This window comes from Nerophis lumbriciformis, linkage group LG15 (assembly GCF_033978685.3).
Source record: "Nerophis lumbriciformis linkage group LG15, RoL_Nlum_v2.1, whole genome shotgun sequence".
In the NCBI taxonomy this organism is placed as follows: domain Eukaryota; kingdom Metazoa; phylum Chordata; class Actinopteri; order Syngnathiformes; family Syngnathidae; genus Nerophis; species Nerophis lumbriciformis.
The window spans coordinates 21,722,501-21,743,678 of record NC_084562.2 but is presented as its reverse complement, the minus strand read 5'-3'; the positions used below and the strand labels follow the sequence as shown (position 1 = coordinate 21,743,678).

General features: G+C 40.5%; 1 protein-coding gene across 2 annotated transcripts in view; it reads left to right on the top strand.

Annotated features, from left to right (window-relative positions):
• tpp2 (tripeptidyl peptidase 2) overlaps positions 1-21,178 on the top strand; it is a 59,929-nt gene that overhangs the window by 7,778 nt on the left and 30,973 nt on the right. For both annotated transcript variants that reach the window (XM_061974729.2, XM_061974728.2), the window contains exons 5-15: positions 3,076-3,200; positions 3,275-3,438; positions 8,724-8,878; positions 8,948-9,024; positions 9,106-9,233; positions 13,111-13,359; positions 13,439-13,554; positions 17,071-17,242; positions 18,518-18,675; positions 18,747-18,823; positions 18,909-19,015. In XM_061974729.2, the coding sequence (XP_061830713.2) occupies positions 3,076-3,200; positions 3,275-3,438; positions 8,724-8,878; positions 8,948-9,024; positions 9,106-9,233; positions 13,111-13,359; positions 13,439-13,554; positions 17,071-17,242; positions 18,518-18,675; positions 18,747-18,823; positions 18,909-19,015 (1,528 nt within the window). The remainder of the gene's footprint in view (positions 1-3,075; positions 3,201-3,274; positions 3,439-8,723; positions 8,879-8,947; positions 9,025-9,105; positions 9,234-13,110; positions 13,360-13,438; positions 13,555-17,070; positions 17,243-18,517; positions 18,676-18,746; positions 18,824-18,908; positions 19,016-21,178) is intronic.

Sequence of the window (21,178 nt, the reverse complement as noted above, 5' to 3'; positions counted from 1 at the left end):
TGCAATATGATGGCAGTCACACATAAGAGATACCGTATTTTCCGCACCATAAGGCGCCCTGGGTTATAAGCCGCGCCTTCAATGAATGGCATATTTCAAAACTTTGTCCACCTATAAGCCGCCGTGTTGTAAGCCGCATCTAACTGCGCTAAAGGAATGTCAAAAAAACAGTCAGATAGGTCAGTCAAACTTTAATAATATATTAAAAACCAGCGTGATGTGGGCGCGCATGGAGTCGTATATCAACATGGACGGAGCTGCGTGAAAAAAGCCACGCGGCCTCTTCGCGTAAACTTACCTAAACCACTCGCTCATCTTTTCTTCATCCATTCATCCCTTCGAGTTAGCTTTTATGATGACGCCGGCTGGAAAGGTCTCTTTTGGCAAGGTCTTCCTTTTGAATATCACCATGGGTGGAAGTTTCTGGCCATTAGCATGGCAAGCTAGAACCACAGTGAAGGATGACTTCTCATTCCCTGTGGTGCGAATATTCACCGTACGTGCTCCCGTTGTATCCACAGTGCGGTTCACAGGAATATCAAAAGTCAGTGGAACCTCGTCCATGTTGATAATGTTCTCTGGCCGGATCTTTTTTTCAGCTATCTTGTTTTTACAATATGCACGGAAAGTAGCCAGCTTTTCTTGAAAGTCTTTAGGCAGTTGCTGTGAAATAGTAGTCCGTGTGCGGATGGAGAGATTGCGTCTTTTCATGAACCGGAAACCTGTCGCTTAGTAGGAGCCATTTTGTGGTCTTTACAGATGTAAACACACAAAGGAAATGAAACGTAATATCCGCGCGCTTCTTCTTCTTCTACGCGGGCGGGTGGTTGCTTACAGTAGAAGAAGAAGCGCTTCCTGTTCTATGGGGGCGGGTGCTTACCTTGGCGGTTGCTTGCGTAGAAGAAGAAGCACTTCCTCTTCTACGGGGAAAAAAGATGGCGGCTGTTTACCGTAGTTGCGAGACCGAAACTTTATGAAAATGAATCTTAATATTAATCCATATATAAAGCGCACCGGGTTATAAGGCGCACTGTCAGCTTTTGAGTAAATTTGTGGTTTTTAGGTGCGGCTAATAGTGCGGAAAATACGGTACGTGTAGACTGCAATATGATGGCAGTCACACATAAGAGATACCTGTAGACTGCAATATGGCCAGTAGATGGCAGTCACACATAAGAGATACGCGTAGACTGCAATATGATGGCAGTCACACATAAGAGATACCTGTAGACTGCAATATGGCCAGTAGATGGCAGTCACACATAAGAGATACGCGTAGACTGCAATATGATGGCAGTCGCACATAAGAGATACCTGTAGACTGCAATATGGCCAGTAGATGGCAGTCACACATAAGAGATACGTGTAGACTGCAATATGATGGCAGTCACACATAAGCGATACCTGTTGACTGCAATATGGCCAGTAGATGGCAGTCACACATAAGTGATACGTGGAGACTGCAATATGATGGCAGTCACACATAATAGATCACTTGTAGACTGCAATATGACCAGTAGATGGCAGTCACACATAAGAGATACGTGTAGACTGCAATATGATGGCAGACGCACATAAGAGATACCTGTAGACTGCAATATGGCCAGTAGATGGCAGTCACACATAAGAGATACGTGTAGACTGCAATATGATGGCAGTCACACATAAGCGATACCTGTTGACTGCAATATGGCCAGTAGATGGCAGTCACACATAAGTGATACGTGGAGACTGCAATATGATGGCAGTCACACATAATAGATACTTGTAGACTGCAATATGACCAGTAGATGGCAGTCACACATAAGAGATACGTGTAGACTGCAATATGATGGCAGTCACACATAAGAGATACCTGTAGACTGCAATATGGCCAGTAGATGGCAGTCACACATAAGAGATACGTGTAGACTGCAATATGATGGCAGTCACACATAAGAGATACCTGTAGACTGCAATATGACCAGTAGATGGCAGTCACACATAAGTGATACGTGTAGACTGCAATATGATGGCAGTCACACATAAGAGATACCTGTAGACTGCAATATGACCAGTAGATGGCAGTCACACATAAGAGATACGTGTAGACTGCAATATGATGGCAGTCACACATAAGAGATACCTGTAGACTGCAATATGGCCAGTAGATGGCAGTCACACATAAGAGATACGTGTAGACTGCAATATGATGGCAGTCACACATAAGAGATACCTGTAGACTGCAATATGGCCAGTAGATGGCAGTCACACATAAGTGATACGTGTAGACTGCAATATGATGGCAGTCACACATAAGAGATACCTGTAGACTGCAATATGGCCAGTAGATGGCAGTCACACATAAGAGATACATGTAGACTGCAATATGATGGCAGTCACACATAAGAGTTACCTGTAGACTGCAATATGACCAGTAGATGGCAGTCACACATAAAAGATACGTGTAGACTGCAATATGATGGCAGTCACACATAAGAGATACCTGTAGACTGCAATATGACTCAAGTAAAGAACACAAAAATTGTATATGTTCCATTGAAAATATAGAACATTACACACAGCGCTCAAAAATCAGTTTTAGTTTTAGTACGACTTCGGTAAGCTACGAATAGCGAGCCATAGCGACAATAGTGAAATGTGGCCTTTTCTCTTTCCGAGTCCCGACTCCCAGGTGAACACATCGTAGTCTACATTTATTTTGAGTTTAGGTCCTGAATTTGATCCTGGGCTCGGGATCTTTCTGTGTGGAGTTTGCATGTTCTTCCTCCCACCTCCAAAAACATGCACCTGGGGATAGATTGATTGGCAACACTAAATTGGCCCTAGTGTGTGAATGTTGTCTGTCTATCTGTGTTGGCTCTGCGATGAGGTGGAGACTTGTCCAGGGTGTACCCGCCTTCCGCCCGAATGCAGCTGAGATAGGCTCCAGCACCCCCTGCGACCCCGAAAGGGACACGCTGTAGAAAATGGATGGATAGATTTTAGTCAGGGGAAAATAGTCAACAAAATTTACACTGCTTAGTGCTTATCTTCTTAAACTCCCTTGTCAATAAACCCGCCTTCTGTCTCTAGGTAGAAAAGTTACAGAAAGAAGAGCTGCAAAGTCAATCAGAGCTGCTTCTGTCTCTAGAAAAGAAATACAGTGATCCTGGTCCTGTATACGACTGCGTTCTTTGGCACGATGGTGTCACGTTTAGGTACGTCTTTCCAGTATATTTAGTCGTCCTGGTAATGGTAACTAATGTCCCAATGTTGCTGATTTCCCCTTAAGAGCTGTAGTGGACACATCTGAGTGTGGAGAACTGTCCAAGTGCACTGTGCTGAGCTCCTACAGAGAGTCGCAGAAGTACGCGACGTTGGGGAGTGCGGAGATGCTCAACTACTCTGTGAACGTCTACGATGAAGGAAACACGCTCTGCATTGTCACAAGTGGAGGTAAAGTATTTGAAGGCAGCCACCAAAATCAAGTTTTTTTTAATATACAGTAGTACCTCAACCTACGATCTCCGTTGGTTCCATGACCGAGCTCGTAACTCCAAGCTGCCCACTGAAGATTGAAATTGATTTGTGCTTGGTCCCCCTAAAACACCACAAATTTAACATGTAACCTGTATTTCAAAAGGAAAAATTAACTTTTAGATTAGAAATATTGTTTGAAAAAGGGTACAATAGAATGTACAGTATTACAAACAACACCAGTAATTTTATAAAATAATGTAGTAATGCCTTTACCCATACCTGCCAACTACTCCGGTTTTCCCGTAATTAGTACGGTTTTCATCAACCTATTCCGGGTTACGGTTGCAGTGATAAAAAAATACTGTTTTTCATTAATTAAAAAAAAATTTTTTTTTAAGTTTTATTCACGAAATCGCGTAACAACAATGACAATCGACACTGCTTCCCGTAACTACCTAAGGAGCCATTCTGAATGCCATGCGCGAGGCTATTTATAGCACCGCTGCCAAGCACGAGGTACCTGTTGCCATTGTTTCCAAACGAGCGAACGATCATGGAATCAGCCGGAGAAACGAGTCTTAAACCGAAAAGAAAACTGCAGTCATTCCGTGAAGAATATTCAAAAGCCTATCCGGGAATAATTATCCGTTCCAAAAAGGGTGAAAACTACGCGAATTGCACCTTGTGCAGACAAGATTTTTCGATCGGACACGGAGGAATTAGCGATGTAAAAGACCACGTTGGGACAAAAAAACACAAGTCTAATGCCGTTGCTAGCGATACAAGTGGAAAACTTTCAACGTTTTTCGTCGCCCAAACAGATTCTTTGGATGTGATAAATGCCGAAGTTTTATTTACGGAGGTAATAATTGAGCATGGACTAGAATAAATTGGGATTTTAGCCACAAAAAGGTAAAGACACCAATGTTATCTATTGGAATTGTTTAGTACTGTTATACTGTTAAAAGTGTTTATACTATTTATGCTTTCAAGTCCAAGTTGAAGAAATCTTGTTAAATGTTGACAGCATAACTACCAAAATACAGAAGTATGTCCTTAATATTTTTGCAGTGCTATTTCTGTTGAAAAGTTAAAATGATTACATTAGAGATGTGATGTGCCACTTTTCAAGTGTTTGATGGCTTAAATTAATTTTCATGAATTTTTCATATTTTGAATTCTTTTGAAAGGCTTGCAAAAAAACTACATTTGAATTGTAATTCCATGCTATTGACAGGACTATTAATTTTAATGAAGTTAGCTTACCATGTTTACAGTATGATAATTGTGATAGAAATGTGAATTTTAGGCACAGAATATTTTTTACAATTGAACAAGGCAGTAGATTATACAAGCTTGGACAGAAAGTTAATAATGACACCAATTTTTTTTTTAATGGAATTGTTTAGTACTGTTTTACCATTTGTTTACTGTAAAAAGTGTTTATACTGTTTATACTTTCAATTAACAAATTGAAGTCTTGTGAAAGGTTGACAGGATAACTGGCATTAACTGTCAAAATAATTTCAAACTATTGAAGTTAGCTTACAGAATAAACATGTCAATCAACCCATATGATTTTTGCTGTAATATTTTTGTTTTGAAAAGTCACTGTGACTGATAGAAAAGTGATGGTTTTAGCAACATTTTAACCTGTCTGAATGCTAATAATCATTTTGCGTCGGGGCCCCTGAACCCCCCACCAGGACTTTGTCCTGGACCTACCGGGGCCTGCGGCCCCTGGACTCTGGCTACTAGGTTTTTCTGATTTCAAAAGTTGGCAGGTATGTTTACCTCTTCCAACAGACTAAAGAGGACTTTGACTACGTTTACACTGCAGGCCAAAGAGGCCAAAATCGGATTTTTTTAAATCGGATTTTTTTCCAGCTGACTGTTTACAGTGCAAGTAAAATGTGATTTTTATTACACTCCTGCCCCAATGTGGCCTCGATGTCACTTGCACGCGCACTTACGGGCGGTATAGCTCGGTTGGTAGAGTGGCCGTGCCAGCAACTTGAGGGTTCCAGGTTCGATCCCCGCTTCCGCCTTCCTAGTCACTGCCGTTGTGTTCTTGGGCAAGACACTTTACCCACCTGCTCCCAGTGCCACCCACACTGGTTTAAATGTAACTTAGATATTGGGTTTCACTATGTAAAAGCGCTTTGAGTCACAAAGCGCTATATAAATATAATTCACTTCACTTCACTTCGATAAAGTGAAAACAAAGGCAGTCGCCCGGGAGGAAGTCGTTTACTCCTACAAAATAAAATAAAAGTCGCAACACCTTAAGAATGAGTGTTTTTTTCCCCGTGAAAATAAATTAAAGTGATATAATGTATGAATGGATGTATATAGTGTAATATATTTGTTCTAATCATTTAATAGCTGTTAAGTAGAGGAGATACAGACATCAGCGTGGATCAACATGAGCTTTATTTTTCAACTCGCATGTAAGCAAATGCACCACAGCGTCAATTCCGGTCCTTCAACCATCGCTATTTCTTCAGAACAGAATGCTCCCCCCAGTGACATGGACCCCCTGATGCCTTATTTAAAACCCACTGTCACAAATCTTGGTTTTAAGTTTGACAATGATTTTAAATTGGAACATCAGACTAACTACCGTTGTACGATCGAGTTTTTATCATCAAGACTTTTAGCAAAAATGTAATCAGTTTTGTCTTTTAACGACTTTGAGCGGGTAATCCATGCTTTTATTTCATCACGTTTGGACTACTGCAACTCCCTCTGCGTTGGAATGAACCAGGCCTCAATCGCTCGATTGCAGTTAGTACTCGCCTTTTAACTGGCACTAAAAAATAATGAACACATTACCCCCATTTTAGCGTCCCTTCACTGGCTCACAGTTCATTTTAGAATTCATTTCCAAACATGATTAAACATATATATTCATATATTACATATAGCCTATTATTTGCGCTCTATTAACAAGTGATGCACCAAAAATTTGGTCGTCTTAAATACACTTTGCTCACAGAAACCGGATGTTGTGATGAATTGTCCACTTCCGCTGGCAACTACGTCTTTTCCCGCGCACACCAGTGACGTAGGTCGCCCAAAGCTGAGGATAAAATCCCTTTCAGGTCGCATTGCGTTTAGCCTGAAGTCACATTTGAAGGGATCAGATTCCAATCGGATTTAGGACTACCTCCCAATGACTGGCAAAAAAAAATCAGATCTGTGTCACTTGAGGGCAAAAGAATCATATTGGTGTCCAGTGTAAACGGGGCCTTTTGAAATCCTTTTTTAATCCGTTCTGTTTAGAGTTTTCCTGTCTAATTAGTTTCAAAAAGGACAATAAGCTGATCAGTTGACGAATAGGGAAAGTAGCGAGTAATTGGGTTAAAAAAAGCTAATATTCTTAGTTAATCTCCTGCAATCAGAGTAGTGGGGGAGAAGAGTGCAAGCTTCTTCGGCGATGTGCTGGGAGGGTCACAATCACAATAGCCTTGGCTGCAGCAGGATCGATCAGAAGGACTTTGCCGGTTTGCAGCTTCAGGCTTGGTCGGAAGCTGAGCCAATGGAGGATGTCGTCGACTCCGGCGGGAAGGCTGTGGAAGCTGGACCGCGGCTAATAGTTTCCAATGCTTGGAAAACAAGGGTATTTCAATCTTTAGCTATAGGCTAGTGCCAGAGAGTAAGACTGGAAGTTTTTGGAAGAATTGCAGGTAGAGATGTCCGATATTCCGATATTGTCCAACTCTTAATTACCGATTCCGATATCAACCGATACCGATATATACAGTCGTGGAATTAACACATTATTATGCCTAATTTTGTTGTGATGCCCCGCTGGATGCATTAAAAAATGTAACTTTACCATAAATCGATTAACGTGGACCCCGACTTAAACAAGTTGAAAAACTTATTTGGGTGTTACCATTTAGTGGTCAATTGTACGGAATATGTACTTTACTGTGCAATCTACTAATACAAGTTTCAATCAATCAATCAAAAACAAGGTTTTCCAAAATAAGAGAACAACTTCAACTGGAAAAAAGTGCCAACATGGCACTGCCATATTTATTATTGAAGTCACAAAGTGCATTATTTTTTTAACATGCCTCAAAACAGCAGCTTGGAATTTGGGACATGCTCTCCCTGAGATAATCCTGATACCCATTACAACTATGGGAAATACTATACTTTGACTTTCACAAAGTGCATTATTTTTTTATTTAATTTAAACATGCCTCAAAACAACAGCTACAAAAACAATGAAGGCACACAGCTTCAGTCCTGAGTATACTAGAGCATACTTGCCAACCTTGAGACCTCCGAATTCAGGGGGGGGGGGGGGGTGGGGGGGTAGAGGGGGGTGTATATTGTAGCGTCCCGGAAGAGTGCTGCAAGGGGTTCTGGGTATTTGTTCTGTTGTGTTTATGTTGTGTTACGGTGCGGATGTTCCCCCGAAATGTGTTTGTCATTCTTGTTTGGTGTGGGTTCACAGTGTGGCGCATATTTGTAACAGTGTTAAAGTTGTTTATACGGCCACCCTTAGTGTGACCTGTATGGCTATTGATCAAGTATGCTTTGCATTCACTTATGTGTGTGTAAAAGCCGCATATATTATGTGACGAGGCCGGCACGCAGTTTGTATGGAGGAAAAGCGGACAGGTTGGAGAGGACGTTTAAGGCAGTGCCTTAAAGGCACGCCCCCAATATTGTTGGCCGGGTGGAAATCGGTAAAAATTCGGGAGAATGGTTGCCCCGGGAGATTTTCGGGAGGGGTACTGAAAATCGGGAGTCTCCCGGGAAAATCGGGCGGGTTGGCAAGTATGCCCTACGTCCGTGTTTTACCGGATATGTACAGCGGTGTTTTAAAAAGTCATTCATTTTACTTTTTGAAACCGAGACCGATAATTTTCGATATTGCATTTATCGGCCGATACTATCGGCAGGCCGATATTATCGGACATCTCTAATTACAGGGTTAACTGTGGCATTCGCTTCACCATGAATTGATTTACGTGGCCGACTTAAACAAGTTGAACAACTTATTCGGGTGTTACCATTCAGTGGTCAATTGTACGGAATATGTACTGAACTGTGCAATCTACTAATAAAAGTTTCAATCAATCAATCAAACCAACTAGCAGCGGGGAGGCTCGTAACTTGCAACTTAAAGAATAACAAAAAGCGACCGCTCCCATCTTAAAATACTCCTACGTTCAGGTACCATTGTAGTTCTATGTGAAAAGCTCTTATATGGATTTGCCTGTTGCTGTTGTCATCTGAAGGGGCCCACGGGACACATGTTGCCAGCATTGCAGCAGGTTACTTCCCAGAAGAACCAGAGCGTAATGGCGTTGCCCCCGGTGCTCAAATTTTGGCTCTGAAGATCGGAGACACGCGACTTAGCACCATGGAAACAGGCACGGGACTCATCAGAGCGGTATGTTAGTTCACTGCGGTCAAAACGTTCTTCTTTGGCCATTTTCCTAATCACTACCTCGCTCCAAAGATGATCGAAGTGATCAACTACAAGTGTGACCTGGTTAACTACAGCTACGGGGAAGCCACCCACTGGCCCAATTCAGGGTGAGTGTAGTGAATGATTGGACTATGGGAAGAGTGGTGTTCACGTTAAGATATTTTTGTGTGTTTTATCTTTTTTTCCAGGCGAATTTGTGAGGTGATCGCAGAGGCTGTGCAGAAACACAATGTTATATTTGTTTCGAGTGCAGGAAACAACGGCCCCTGTCTCTCCACTGTCGGCTGCCCCGGAGGAACCACCAGCAGTGTCATAGGTAAACAGCAATGTCATAAACCGCTCTTTGCTGGTGAATACACAACTGCAAGCCCCTAAGTCAGGGGTGCTCACACTTTTTCTGCAGGCGAGCTACTTTTCAATTGATCAAGTCGTGGGGATCTACCTCATTCATATATATAATTTATATTTACTTATTTATGAAATATATGTTTTTGTTAATAAGTTATAGGTGTTTAATGATAATGCAAGCATGTTTAACACATCTAGTTAATATTGTTAATAAATTAAAGGTGTTTAATGATAATGCAATCATGTTTAACACATAGTTAATATTGTTAATAAAGGTGTTTAATGATAATACAAGTATGTTTAACACATATAGTTAATATTGTTAACAAGTTAAAGGTGTTTAAAGGTAATACAAGTATGTTTAACACATATAGTTAATATTGTTAACAAGTTAAAGGTGTTTAATGATAATACAAGCATGTTTAATACATACAGTTATTATTAATAAGTTAAAGGTGTTTAAAGATAATACAAGCATGTTTAACACATATAGTTAATATTGTTAATAAGTTAAAGGTGTTTAATGATAATACAAACATGTTTAACATATAGTTAATATTGTTAATAAGTTAAAGGTGTTTAAAGATAATGCAAGCATGTTTAACACATATAGTTAATATTGTTAATAAGTTAAAAGTGTTATAAGATAATACAGGCATGTTTAACACATATAGATTCATTTCTTTCATGAAGACAAGAATATAAGTTGGTGTATTACCTGATTCTGATGACTTGCATTGATTGGAATCAGACAGTGATGCTAAAAACGTCCGCATTTTCGAATGGAGGAGAAAAAAGTCCTCCTTTCTGTCCAATACCACATGAAAGTGGTTGGTTTTTGGCATCTTATTTGTCCAGCTTCCGTACTCCTTTGTATATACTTTACAAGAAATACATTGTCGGCAAACTCCGTAGCTTGCTAGCTTGTGCACGCCAGCTTTCTGAGACTCGTTTTGTTAGCGCAACTGTGCAGTCGGTCTTTGGAGTTTTGACGACAGGTACGGCGCCAGAGTCTGTTGAAATAAAGTGTTTCTCGCCTTCCAGTCGGTAATTTTAATGAGCTGGCAGCAGCCAGCGTCATCTCAGAAGACCCTCGGGTGCCGTGAATGTCAATCAAGTGACGAAAGTGACGTCATAGTGAAGATTTATGATCGCTCATTTTTAGGACTATTTTTTTAATGCCTGGCTGGTGATCGACTGACACACCCTCCGAGATCGACCGGTAGCTCGCGATCGACGTAATGAGCACCCCTGCCCTAAGTCATATAATGATTTCTTTCCCTGTGGCCTACATAACATGTAATTGTGGGTCTTTGGTCAAATTGTTGCTTAGATTATATTTTACAGACCATCTTCAACTCTCTTCAAGAGGCAAGTTTTGTGGCCAGTCTTAATTATTTAAGTGGCTCTACTTGGACTGCCATGTTGTAGTTTTTAGCGCTTACATAGCGAGTCTACTGACCGATTCTAAGTAAGAACTTTACGCTACCTTGCATTAGAAATGGCAACAGCGGAGAATGCATGTGCATGTACGAGCCAGTCTGCCGCACAACAAGAGGATGGACTGGCGCAAAGCACTTTGGGTAGATTTATTCCATAAATGGATAATACGCTGACGTTACAATTGGGAAAAACGCCACTAATTGGGCAAAGTCCAAACGGCTGGTTTGGAGGAAGTATGAAGGAAGGCAAGATTGTTTTATAAATATTTGCGCAATGCCTCCATGGTTTGATTTAACATTTTTGGGACTTATCGGCGGTCACTCGAACGAGTATGACGATCCTCCTAGTAGGGGTGTATCCCTTTATGGAGGATGCCTGTGCGTGACTTTGTTTTACGTGGGGAGACTGGTGCCCAGACAGTCACCACACGATCCTTGACAGAATGGGGTCAGAGTCCAGTGGCATGGAGTCCAAGACGACTGGGGACCCTTTTCTGCTGCAGCCTTATTCCGCCATCGCAGTCGTTGTGGTAGTTTTTAAATCTACCGTCTTCCGCCTGCTCCGCCGTTGAGGTCTTCACTGTATCCCTGGCTAGGGGGCAGTCAGGTACGAGGTCTTTGCCAAGGGCTACCTGGGGTAACAGTAGTAAAGGGGTTAACCTCCTAGTGCCCCAAGACCCCATAGAGGAGCCTCCACTGCTGGATGCACTATAACGTCATGCCCAGGACATAAGGACTTATGCAGATCCCAAATACACAAAAACAGGTACCAATAAATAAGAAAACTTGGTTTTCCATAACAGGTCCCTTTTTAATGTGCTTTTTTGACCTCACTAACGGATTAAAAACAACATACAAAAAATTGTAATTGAGAAAGCGTGCTCAAAAAATTTATTAACTTATGAATCTCGATTCTTATTTATTCCAATTGATTCATAATTGAGCCCTAATTTTCTAAAATACAATTTTTTTGTTTTATAAATGATTTTTCTAAAGAATCAGTTTCGAAAAAGTAATTTTAAGGCCATCTCTATGCGTATTCTTTGTGCGTTTACGTCATACTTCAACAAACAAAAGGAGGTTGAACCTGTCACCTGTTTTGATAAGGTTTTATTATAATTACTATACCAAATAAGACATTGCCAGAATCGGTTTGAATCCTTACCCCTACATCGTGAAGTGCCCAAAGATCATACTTGCCAACCTTGAGACCTCCGATTTCGGGAGGTGGGGGAGTGGGGAGTGGGGGCGTGGTTGGGGGCGTGGTTAAGAGGGGAGGAGTATATTGACAGCTAGAATTCACCAAGTATTTCATACATATATATATATATATATATATATATATATATATATATATACATATATATATATATATATATATATATATATATATATGTGTATATATATATGTGTATATATATGTGTATATATATATAACAAATCTGTGTTTAGATAATTGATACTTCAAACTTGCATAAATATAACATGAATATAAGATAACTTGGCTTCTGAGAGCTTCAAATTGTAATGAATAAAATGGTAAAGTTGTTGATAAACAAGCAATTATTTTAATAATTAAATATGGTCATTTTAAATGAATTATTATGATAATTTAAAATGAATTGTTTCAAATATGTTTATTTTAATGTACCGGCATAATTCTATGGCTGGATGTAATAAGGAGTCAGAAAAAATACAAATAAAAATACAATTAATTTTGATGTTTTTAGCAAAATATTGTAAAAATTTATTTCGTTTTTTTTTTTTTTTTTTAATTAATAAATATATTTATTTTTAGGTAAGATAAACATAATAATACAATTTATCTCTAGTCTGGATGATTTAGTTCTTGTCACCCTGTTGTCCTCCCGTCGTGAAAAAAGGCTGTCCTCACTCAGGTCCGCATGGAGCTGGAGGGGGCGTGGCCTCCAGCTCCGGCTGAAAATCGGGAGATTTTCGGGAGAATATTTGTCCCGGGAGGTTTTCGGGTGAGGCGCTGAATTTCGGGAGTCTCCCGGAAAATTCGGGAGGGTTGGCAAGTATGCCAGAGATTCCCACCTCTACTGAGAAGTCCAGAAGGCATCCAGAGTAAATAAATGATTTAGTGCTGTCAAACGATAATAATATTTAATCGTGATTAATCAGATTAACTCTTAACTAATATCTATCATCACAGATGGTTTATTTTTAAGTTTTTAATGCAATCAATGTGGGACTGACCATTTGTTTGCTTTATGCAAATGTTTGTTTATTAAACGTATGCTTATTTTCACAGCTCGACCCAAAATGGACACACACACACTTTGACGGCACTAAGATTAATACAATGTTTGTTTTTTAAAAATGGCTAATTTAGGTATATACGTCCACAATACACGAGTGAAAATGGACTCCCTCCCTCAGGTGTTGGAGCCTATGTGACCCCAGACATGATGGTGGCTGAGTATTCCCTGAGGGAGAAGCTACCCGCCAACCAGTACACCTGGTCCTCCAGGGGCCCGAGTACAGACGGGGCACTCGGGGTCAGCATAAGTGCCCCCGGTGGCGCCATTGCATCCGTACCCAACTGGACTCTCCGTGGGACCCAGCTGATGAACGGCACCTCCATGTCATCCCCCAACGCTTGCGGAGGCATTGCTCTTGTCCTGTCAGGTGAGTCCGAGCACCGGACGAAAAGTTACTTTTGTACCTCTTGGTTATTTATGCTCGCTTGTGACTTGGTGTGATGCAGGATTAAAACAAAATGGCATTCAGCCGTCTGTTCCTGGTGTGAGGAGAGCGCTGGAAAACACAGCTTTGAAGGTTGAAGACATTGAAGTGTTTGCACAGGGCCATGGCATCATTCAGGTAACCTGATAACGTGCGCTACAGGCGGTCCTTGGTCTACAAACGAGATTTGTTCCTATGACGCCGCATGTCGAATTTTAGTTTAAAGGGGAACTACATGTTGTTGTAGTCCTTATGTAAGACAAGAACACACATGTTTTTCGTTTTTTATGCATTCTAAATCGTAAATAAACGCTAGCAAATGTCAGCTAACAATGGAGACAATGGAAGTTGCTTTATTCCACCTATAAAGCGCTCTAAAAACCTCCTAGGTTTTATATACACGCTGTAAGTATATACTGTATGAATGTAGTACCTTGCACATTCATATTAACATGTAATATTTACATATTTGCTCATTTCAAGCATGCGCCGTCATATTAATTTCACAGACGCATCACAACTAGAGATGTTCGATAATATTGGACTGCCGATAAATGCTTTAAAATGTAATATCGGAAATTATCGGTTTCAAAAGGTAAAATGTATGACTTTTTAAAACGCCGCTGTGCGGAGTGGTACACGGACGTAGGGAAAAGTACAGAGCGCCAATAAACCTTAAATGCACTGCCTTTGCGTGCCGGCCCAATCACATAAAATCTCCGGCTTTTCACACACACAAGTGAATGCAACGCATACTTGGTCAACAGCCATACAGGTCACACTGAGGGTGGCCGTATAAACAACTTTAACACTGTTACAAATATGCGCCACACTGTGAACCCACACCAAACAAGAATGACAAACACATTTCGGGAGAACATCCGCACCGTAACACAACAGAACAAATACCCAGAACCCCTTGCAGCACTAACTCTTCCGGGACGTTACAATATACACCCCCTGCTACCCTCCCCCCACCTCAACCCCGCCCACCTCAACCTCCTCATGCTCTCTCAGGGAGAGCATGTCCCAAATTCCAAGCTGCTGTTTTGAGGCATGTTAAAAAAAATAATGCACTTTGTGACTTCAATAATAAATATGGCAGTGCCATGTTGGCATTTTTTTCCATAACTTGAGTTGATTTGCATCCAGCGGTGGCATCACAACAAAATTAGGCATAATAATGTGTTCATTCCACAACGGTATATATCGGTATCGGTTGATATCGGAATCGGTAATTAAGAGTTGGACAATATCGGATATCGGCAAAAAAGGCATTATCGGACATCTCTAATCACAACGTTCGCTTTTCTCTTCAACAACAACCCTACTATACGCGCCACTCTGCGTGAGAGAAAACAAATATTACTTTGGGACAAATGATGATCCAGAATCTTATATTATTGAGGCTGTGTGCTAAACAGATCCAGCTTTAGTGAAATACTAAGCACTTTGCTAAGTGCTAACTAAGAAATATAAATTGCGAACATAATAAAACACTCACTTACTGTACAATGTCTGCTCTCGCTGGGTTGGAGACTGATAGGATGCTTATATCTTCCCGTTTTAGATTAAGAATTATACATAATCCTTAGGAAGGGTGAAAATAAAAAAAAACAACTAGCGTCTTTTTGTGACTTTCTTGCCATCTCCGAATCCAACTTGGATGTCAAAGTTGACCAGCTTCTTAGTTTATGTCCACATCCTTCTACTATGATTTATAATCTCAAATTAACTTTTACCAACTCAGAGGCAACGCAGCAGCTCACTGGCTCAATATGTCAATATAGCGCTTATAAAACAATATTTTTAATACTTGGTTAACAATCAGGTCACAAGATGTAAATGGAGTATTGTTGGTGGTTTTTGGATGTTTGGATGAGTGCTTTATTGATGGAATAGTTTACTCCATTAGCTGCTTTGTTAGCCACCTCTTATTTGCCGTATTTTAAGACTTAGAATGCACAACAACAACATATGTGTTCTTGTCCTACATAGGGGTTGTGAATGATAGGCGAAATTCCAATAAAAGGTGCGGTTCCTCTTTAAGTCACTCACTCTGTACGCATGAAGGATGTACACAATATATAATTAAAAAACTATTAATTTTAGGATGAAATGTTCTTAAACAATTTTGCACAGATACAGGTAGCGCAGGACAATAATTACAACACATATGAATCCGGGTGATTTTCAGAGTAAAAGGCTCTGTGTTTAATAATAGGTTACTTACCTATGTTAAAAGCACAAACATCGGAGAGAAAAAAAAGACTAGTTGGCTCTTCTCCCTGTTTGTTCTTATTGGTAGTGATGTGGGCTACAGATACTGTCGATAACCGATCTTTATGCTCTAATATCGATTCTCAAATCAAAATATTGATACTTTTGATACTTTATTTATTTGAGATAATGTATATCAGTGTGAAGTAACCAAATAACTCAGATCTTGTCCGAATGGTGGGAACTACGTTTTCTACTTGCAATTAAAATGACACTTAGTATTATAAAACAAGTGTATGTAATGTTTATTGTAGGCTATTTGGAGACATTACATCAGGCCTGGGCAATTATTTTGACTCGGGGGCCTCATTTAGAGAAAAAATTGTGTCTGGGGGCCGGAATATCTATTTTCAAGAACACTAATACAAAACCTCACAATAATGTCTAATTGAATGCTAAAACGTTTTGACAGACTGCCTTAAAAAACGTAATGGAATTTAAAATGTTTCTATGAACGATAAAACACTGAATATTGACAAAATATGTATGTCACACCCCCTTTCGATCGACATATTTTACAATCAAGTGAAACGCAACAAAAATGCAACAAACAGTGAAATATGAACGCGAAGGGTACAAAATAAACCCACCTACAATCTGATATATGTGATACATCACTAAGCTTTAGAACTTTTTTGTGAAAATCTCCTTCCACGTCTGTGGAAACGCTTCCCGCCCACACTGCTTGGTGCCTCGTCTGAGCTGCTGTGACGTAGATTATCATAGTAACTAAATACATGACCATAGTAACTAATTAGGTTACCATAGTAACTGGTATATCATCCATAAGCGCAGATTCCAAGCATTGAAATACTTTGTATGGTTGAAGACTTACGGTCATTAGAAAACATCACTGCACATCATAATGGCAGCTACACTTTCCATCTGAAAGATATAAAAACAATTATTTGGGAATGTACGGCGGGCCAGATTGAAAAGCTTCACGGGCCGCAGGTTTGCATTACATACATAGTTGAATATAAATACCATACCAACTTTATTAAGCTAACACATTCCTTGCAGAAAAGGGCCATCATTTGTTTTGCCCTGTGATTTTATATTGTTTGATGATGATTCCCCAAGAGCAGTAACACTAGAAATACACTACTTTTAAAATTGTACCAGACACTAAAAATAAACTAATCTGGGATCCAAAATAACAGGTGATTGCAATTTGCTACTTTGCTTTATTCTCTGCCGGTGAAACTTTTGTGGCCACTATTGACCGGTGGCCGCTAACACTGTATTTCTCTTTTTGTACAGTATTAATAATTATTAGGAGTGAGTCGTAACATTATAACACGAGGACCGCTTGTAAATAGAATATTGTGCTAGTGTGCTAGTTTAATCCATGCATCATTCACCTGTGGGCAGGTGGACAAAGCATTAGACTACCTCACACAAAATGCCTCCTTGCCCACCGGCCATCTGGGTTTCTCCGTGACTGTGGGAGCTCAGAGAGGCATCTACCTCAGGGATCCAGCCCACCTTCTGTCCGCCTCAGACCACGGTGTAGGAATCGAGCCCATCTTCCCGGAAAACACAGGTATGTTGTCCTCGGCTACTGTTTATTACAAAACCCCAAACCAGTGAAGTTAGCAAGTTGTGTAATTTGTAAATAAAAACAGAATACAATGATTTGCAAATCCTTTTCAACTTATATTCAATTGAATAGACTGCAAAGACAAGATATTTAATGTTCAAACTGAGAAACAAATAATCATAACTTAGAATTTAATGGCAGCAACACATTGCAAAAAAGTTGGCACAGGGGCATTTTTACCACTGTGTTACATGGCCTTTCATTTTAACAACACTCAGTATACGTTTGGGAACTGAGGAGAACAATTCTTTAAGCTTTTCAGGTGGAATTATTTCCCATTCTTGCTTGATATACATCTTAAGTTGTTCAACAGTCCGGTGTCTCCGTTGTGGTATTTTAGGCTTCATAATGCACCACACATTTTCAATGGGGAGACAGGTCCGGACTACAGGCAGGCCAGTCTAGTACCCGCACTCTTTTACTATGAAGCCACGCTGTTGTAACACGTGGCTTGGCATTGCCTTGCAGAAATAAGCAGGGGCGTCCATGATAACGTTGCTTGGATGGCAACATATGTTGCTCCTAAACTTGTGTGTACCTTTCAGCATTAATGGTGCCTTCACAGATGTGTAAGTTACCCATGCCTTGCGCACTAATACACCCCCATACCATCACAGATGCTGGCTTTTCAACTTTGCGCCTATAACAATCCAGATGGTTCTTTTCGTCTTTGGTCCGGAGGACACGGCGTCCACAGTTTCCAGAAATAATTCGAAATGTGTACTCGTCCCCTTTGCATCAGTCCATCTTGGATGAGTTCGGGCCCAGCGAAGCCGGCAGCATTTCTGGGTGTTGTTGATAAATGGCTTTGGCTTTTTTTTGTCTTTGCGGTCTATTCTATTGAATATAGGTTGAAAAGGATTTGCAAATCATTGTATTTTGTTTTTATTTACGATTTACACAACGTGCCAACTTCCCTGGTTTTGGGGTTTGTACATCAATCCTGGATTTGTTTCAGTAGTTATTCTTTAATTTATTGTTGTTTCATGATTGAAAAAATCTGTATTGTTCAAAATGGGCCAAAAAATCTTATCCGTCCAATTCTTTGGTCATTTCTTGTTCTTCATGTAGTGTTTATTTTGTGTCATCCTGGATCCGGACAACCCTTACCCCCTTTGTAGACCTTTGATTGATCGTAGACATTGACTCGCTGATTTTCTGGAGGTTTACGCTCTCTGAGTAATCTTTTTTGACCACCTAATATTATTATAATTACAGCAAACTTGGACCGAATCTCCCTGCAGCTACACTTGGTCCTCACGTGTTCCGCCCCATGGGTTCAGTGCCCCTCCCACCTCGAGCTGATGAACCAGTGTCGTCATGTCAATGTCCGTGTGGATCCTGTCGGTTTGAAAGAGGGGGTGCACTATACAGAGGTCGGTAAAAAGAACTTCGGTAGGAGAAACTGATGGACGTTTATGTCAACTCGTTGGTGTGTATTTTTCAGGTGTGTGGTTATGACACGGCAGCTCCTTGTTGCGGGCCCCTGTTCAGAGTCCCCATCACCGTCATTATTCCCACCAAGTAGGTTATACTACATGATCTTTTTGTTTTATCCCAAGAAGAGGTTTGTGACGCATGTTTGTGTGCTTCGTTCCTTATTCGTCAGGGTGACAGAGAGTCGGAATCATGAGCTGTGTTTCAAAGACATCCACTTCAGACCAGGACAGATCAAACGCCACTTCGTCACTGTGCCTCAGGGAGCCTCCTGGGCAGGTTTGAACAATTTATGAACAGTCATCAGTCATTAGAATCTGTCTCTCGTTTGTTTTATTCCCATTATGAATGGTTTTAAATGAAAATCTATAGCTACAATAACTCCACTAAAACGTAGTACTGTATATTTTGATGCATAAAAGTATTTCAATTTACGAGCTCCACTAAGGGAAACTGCACTCTTTTTAAAATTGTGCCTATTATTCATAATCCCTATGTAAGACAAGAACACATACTGTATGTTTTCTTTTTTTATGCATTCTAATTTGTAAAATACAGCAAGTACAAGGTGGCTAACGATGCCGATAATGGTAGTACTCTAGTATGCCCATAAAGCATACTTGCCAACCCTCCCGATTTTCCCGGGAGACTCCCGAATTTCAGTGCCTCATCCCGAAAATCTCCCGGGGCAAACATTCTCCCGAATTTCTCCCTATTTCCACCCGGACAACAATATTGGGGGCGTGCCTTAAAGGCACTGCCTTTAGCGTCCTCTACAACCTGTCTTCACGTCCGCTTTTCCTCCATACAAACAGCGTGCCGGCCCAGTCACATAATATATGCGGCTTTTCACACACATAAGTCAATGCAAGGCATACTTGATCAACAGCCATACAGGTCACACTGAGGGTGGCCGTATAAACAACTTTAACACTGTTACAAATATGCGCCACACTGTGAACCCACACCAAACATAAATGACAAACACATTTCGGGAGAACATCCGCACCGTAACACAACAGAACAAATACCCAGAACCCCTTGCAGCAATAACTCTTCCGGGACGCTACAATATACACCCCCGCTACCACCAAACCTCCCCCCCCCATCTCAAGGTTGGCAAGTATGCCATAAAGCCCTCTAAAAACATCCAAAAACCGCCAACAAAACTCCATTTACATCTCGTGACTTGAATATTATCCAAATATTAGCAATATTGTCATTATATGTGCTAACGCAGAGGAACTACTTTTAGTGGCGCCATGATCACAGGTCGCCAAGTAGCTTATGTAGCTACAGTGTTGACATAGTGAGCTGCTGCTGCTGCTGCATCGCCTCTGAGTTGGTAAAAGTTATTCTAGATTATAAATCATGCCTATAGGCCAGACCTGGGCAAATTAAGGCCCGGGGGGCCACATGCGGCCCGTGAAGCTTTTCAATCTGGCCCGCCGTTCATTCCAAAATAATTGTTTTATATCTTTAAGATGCAAAGTGTAGCTGCCATTATGATGTGCAGTGATGTTTTCTAATGACCGTAAGTCTTCAACTATACAAAGTATTTCAATGGTTGGAATCTGCGCTTATGGATGATATACCAGTTACTATGGTAACCTAATTAGTTACCATGGTCATCTAATTAGTTACTATGGTAATCTACGTCACAGCAGCTCAGACGAGGCACCAAGCAGTGTGGGCGGGAAGCGTTTCCACAGACGTGGAAGGAGATTTTCACAACAAAGTTCTAAAGCTTAGTAATATATCAGATTGTAGGTGGGTTTATTTTGTACCCTTTGCGTTCATATTTCACTGTTTGTTGCATTTTTCACTTGATTGTAAAATATGTCGATCGAAAGGGGGTGTGACATTCATATTCTGTTAATATTCAGTGTTTTATCGTTCATAGAACATTTTTAAATTCCATTATGTTTTTTTAAGGCGGTTTGTCATAATGTTTTTAGCATTCAATTAGACATTATTGTGAGGTTTTGTATTCGTGTTCTTAAACATAGATATACTGGCCCCCAGACACATTTTTTTCTCTAAATGTGGCCCCCGAGTCAAAATAATTGCCCAGGCCTGCTATAGGCGAAGGTTGTTGCCATAAAACGAGAAGTTGGTCAACTTTAACATTCAACTTATACCTGGAGATGGCGAGAAAGACATTAAAAAAACGCTCATTTGCCGCCACCTTTTTTTGGATTATGATTAATTCTTTAAACGGGAAGATCTCAACATCCCATCAGTCGGCATTCCGAAAAACGCGAGTGATGACGTCACGACTATCGTCGACAAATATAATTGTCGGCGTCAAATTTTACTGTTAACATTTGTCGACAGTGTCGACTAATCGTTGCAGCCCTCGTTCCCTTGCCACTTTGCGGTTTACTTACTACTATTTCAGTACATTGCAGTACCACCATTCAGGTTTTCATCTTAAACTTA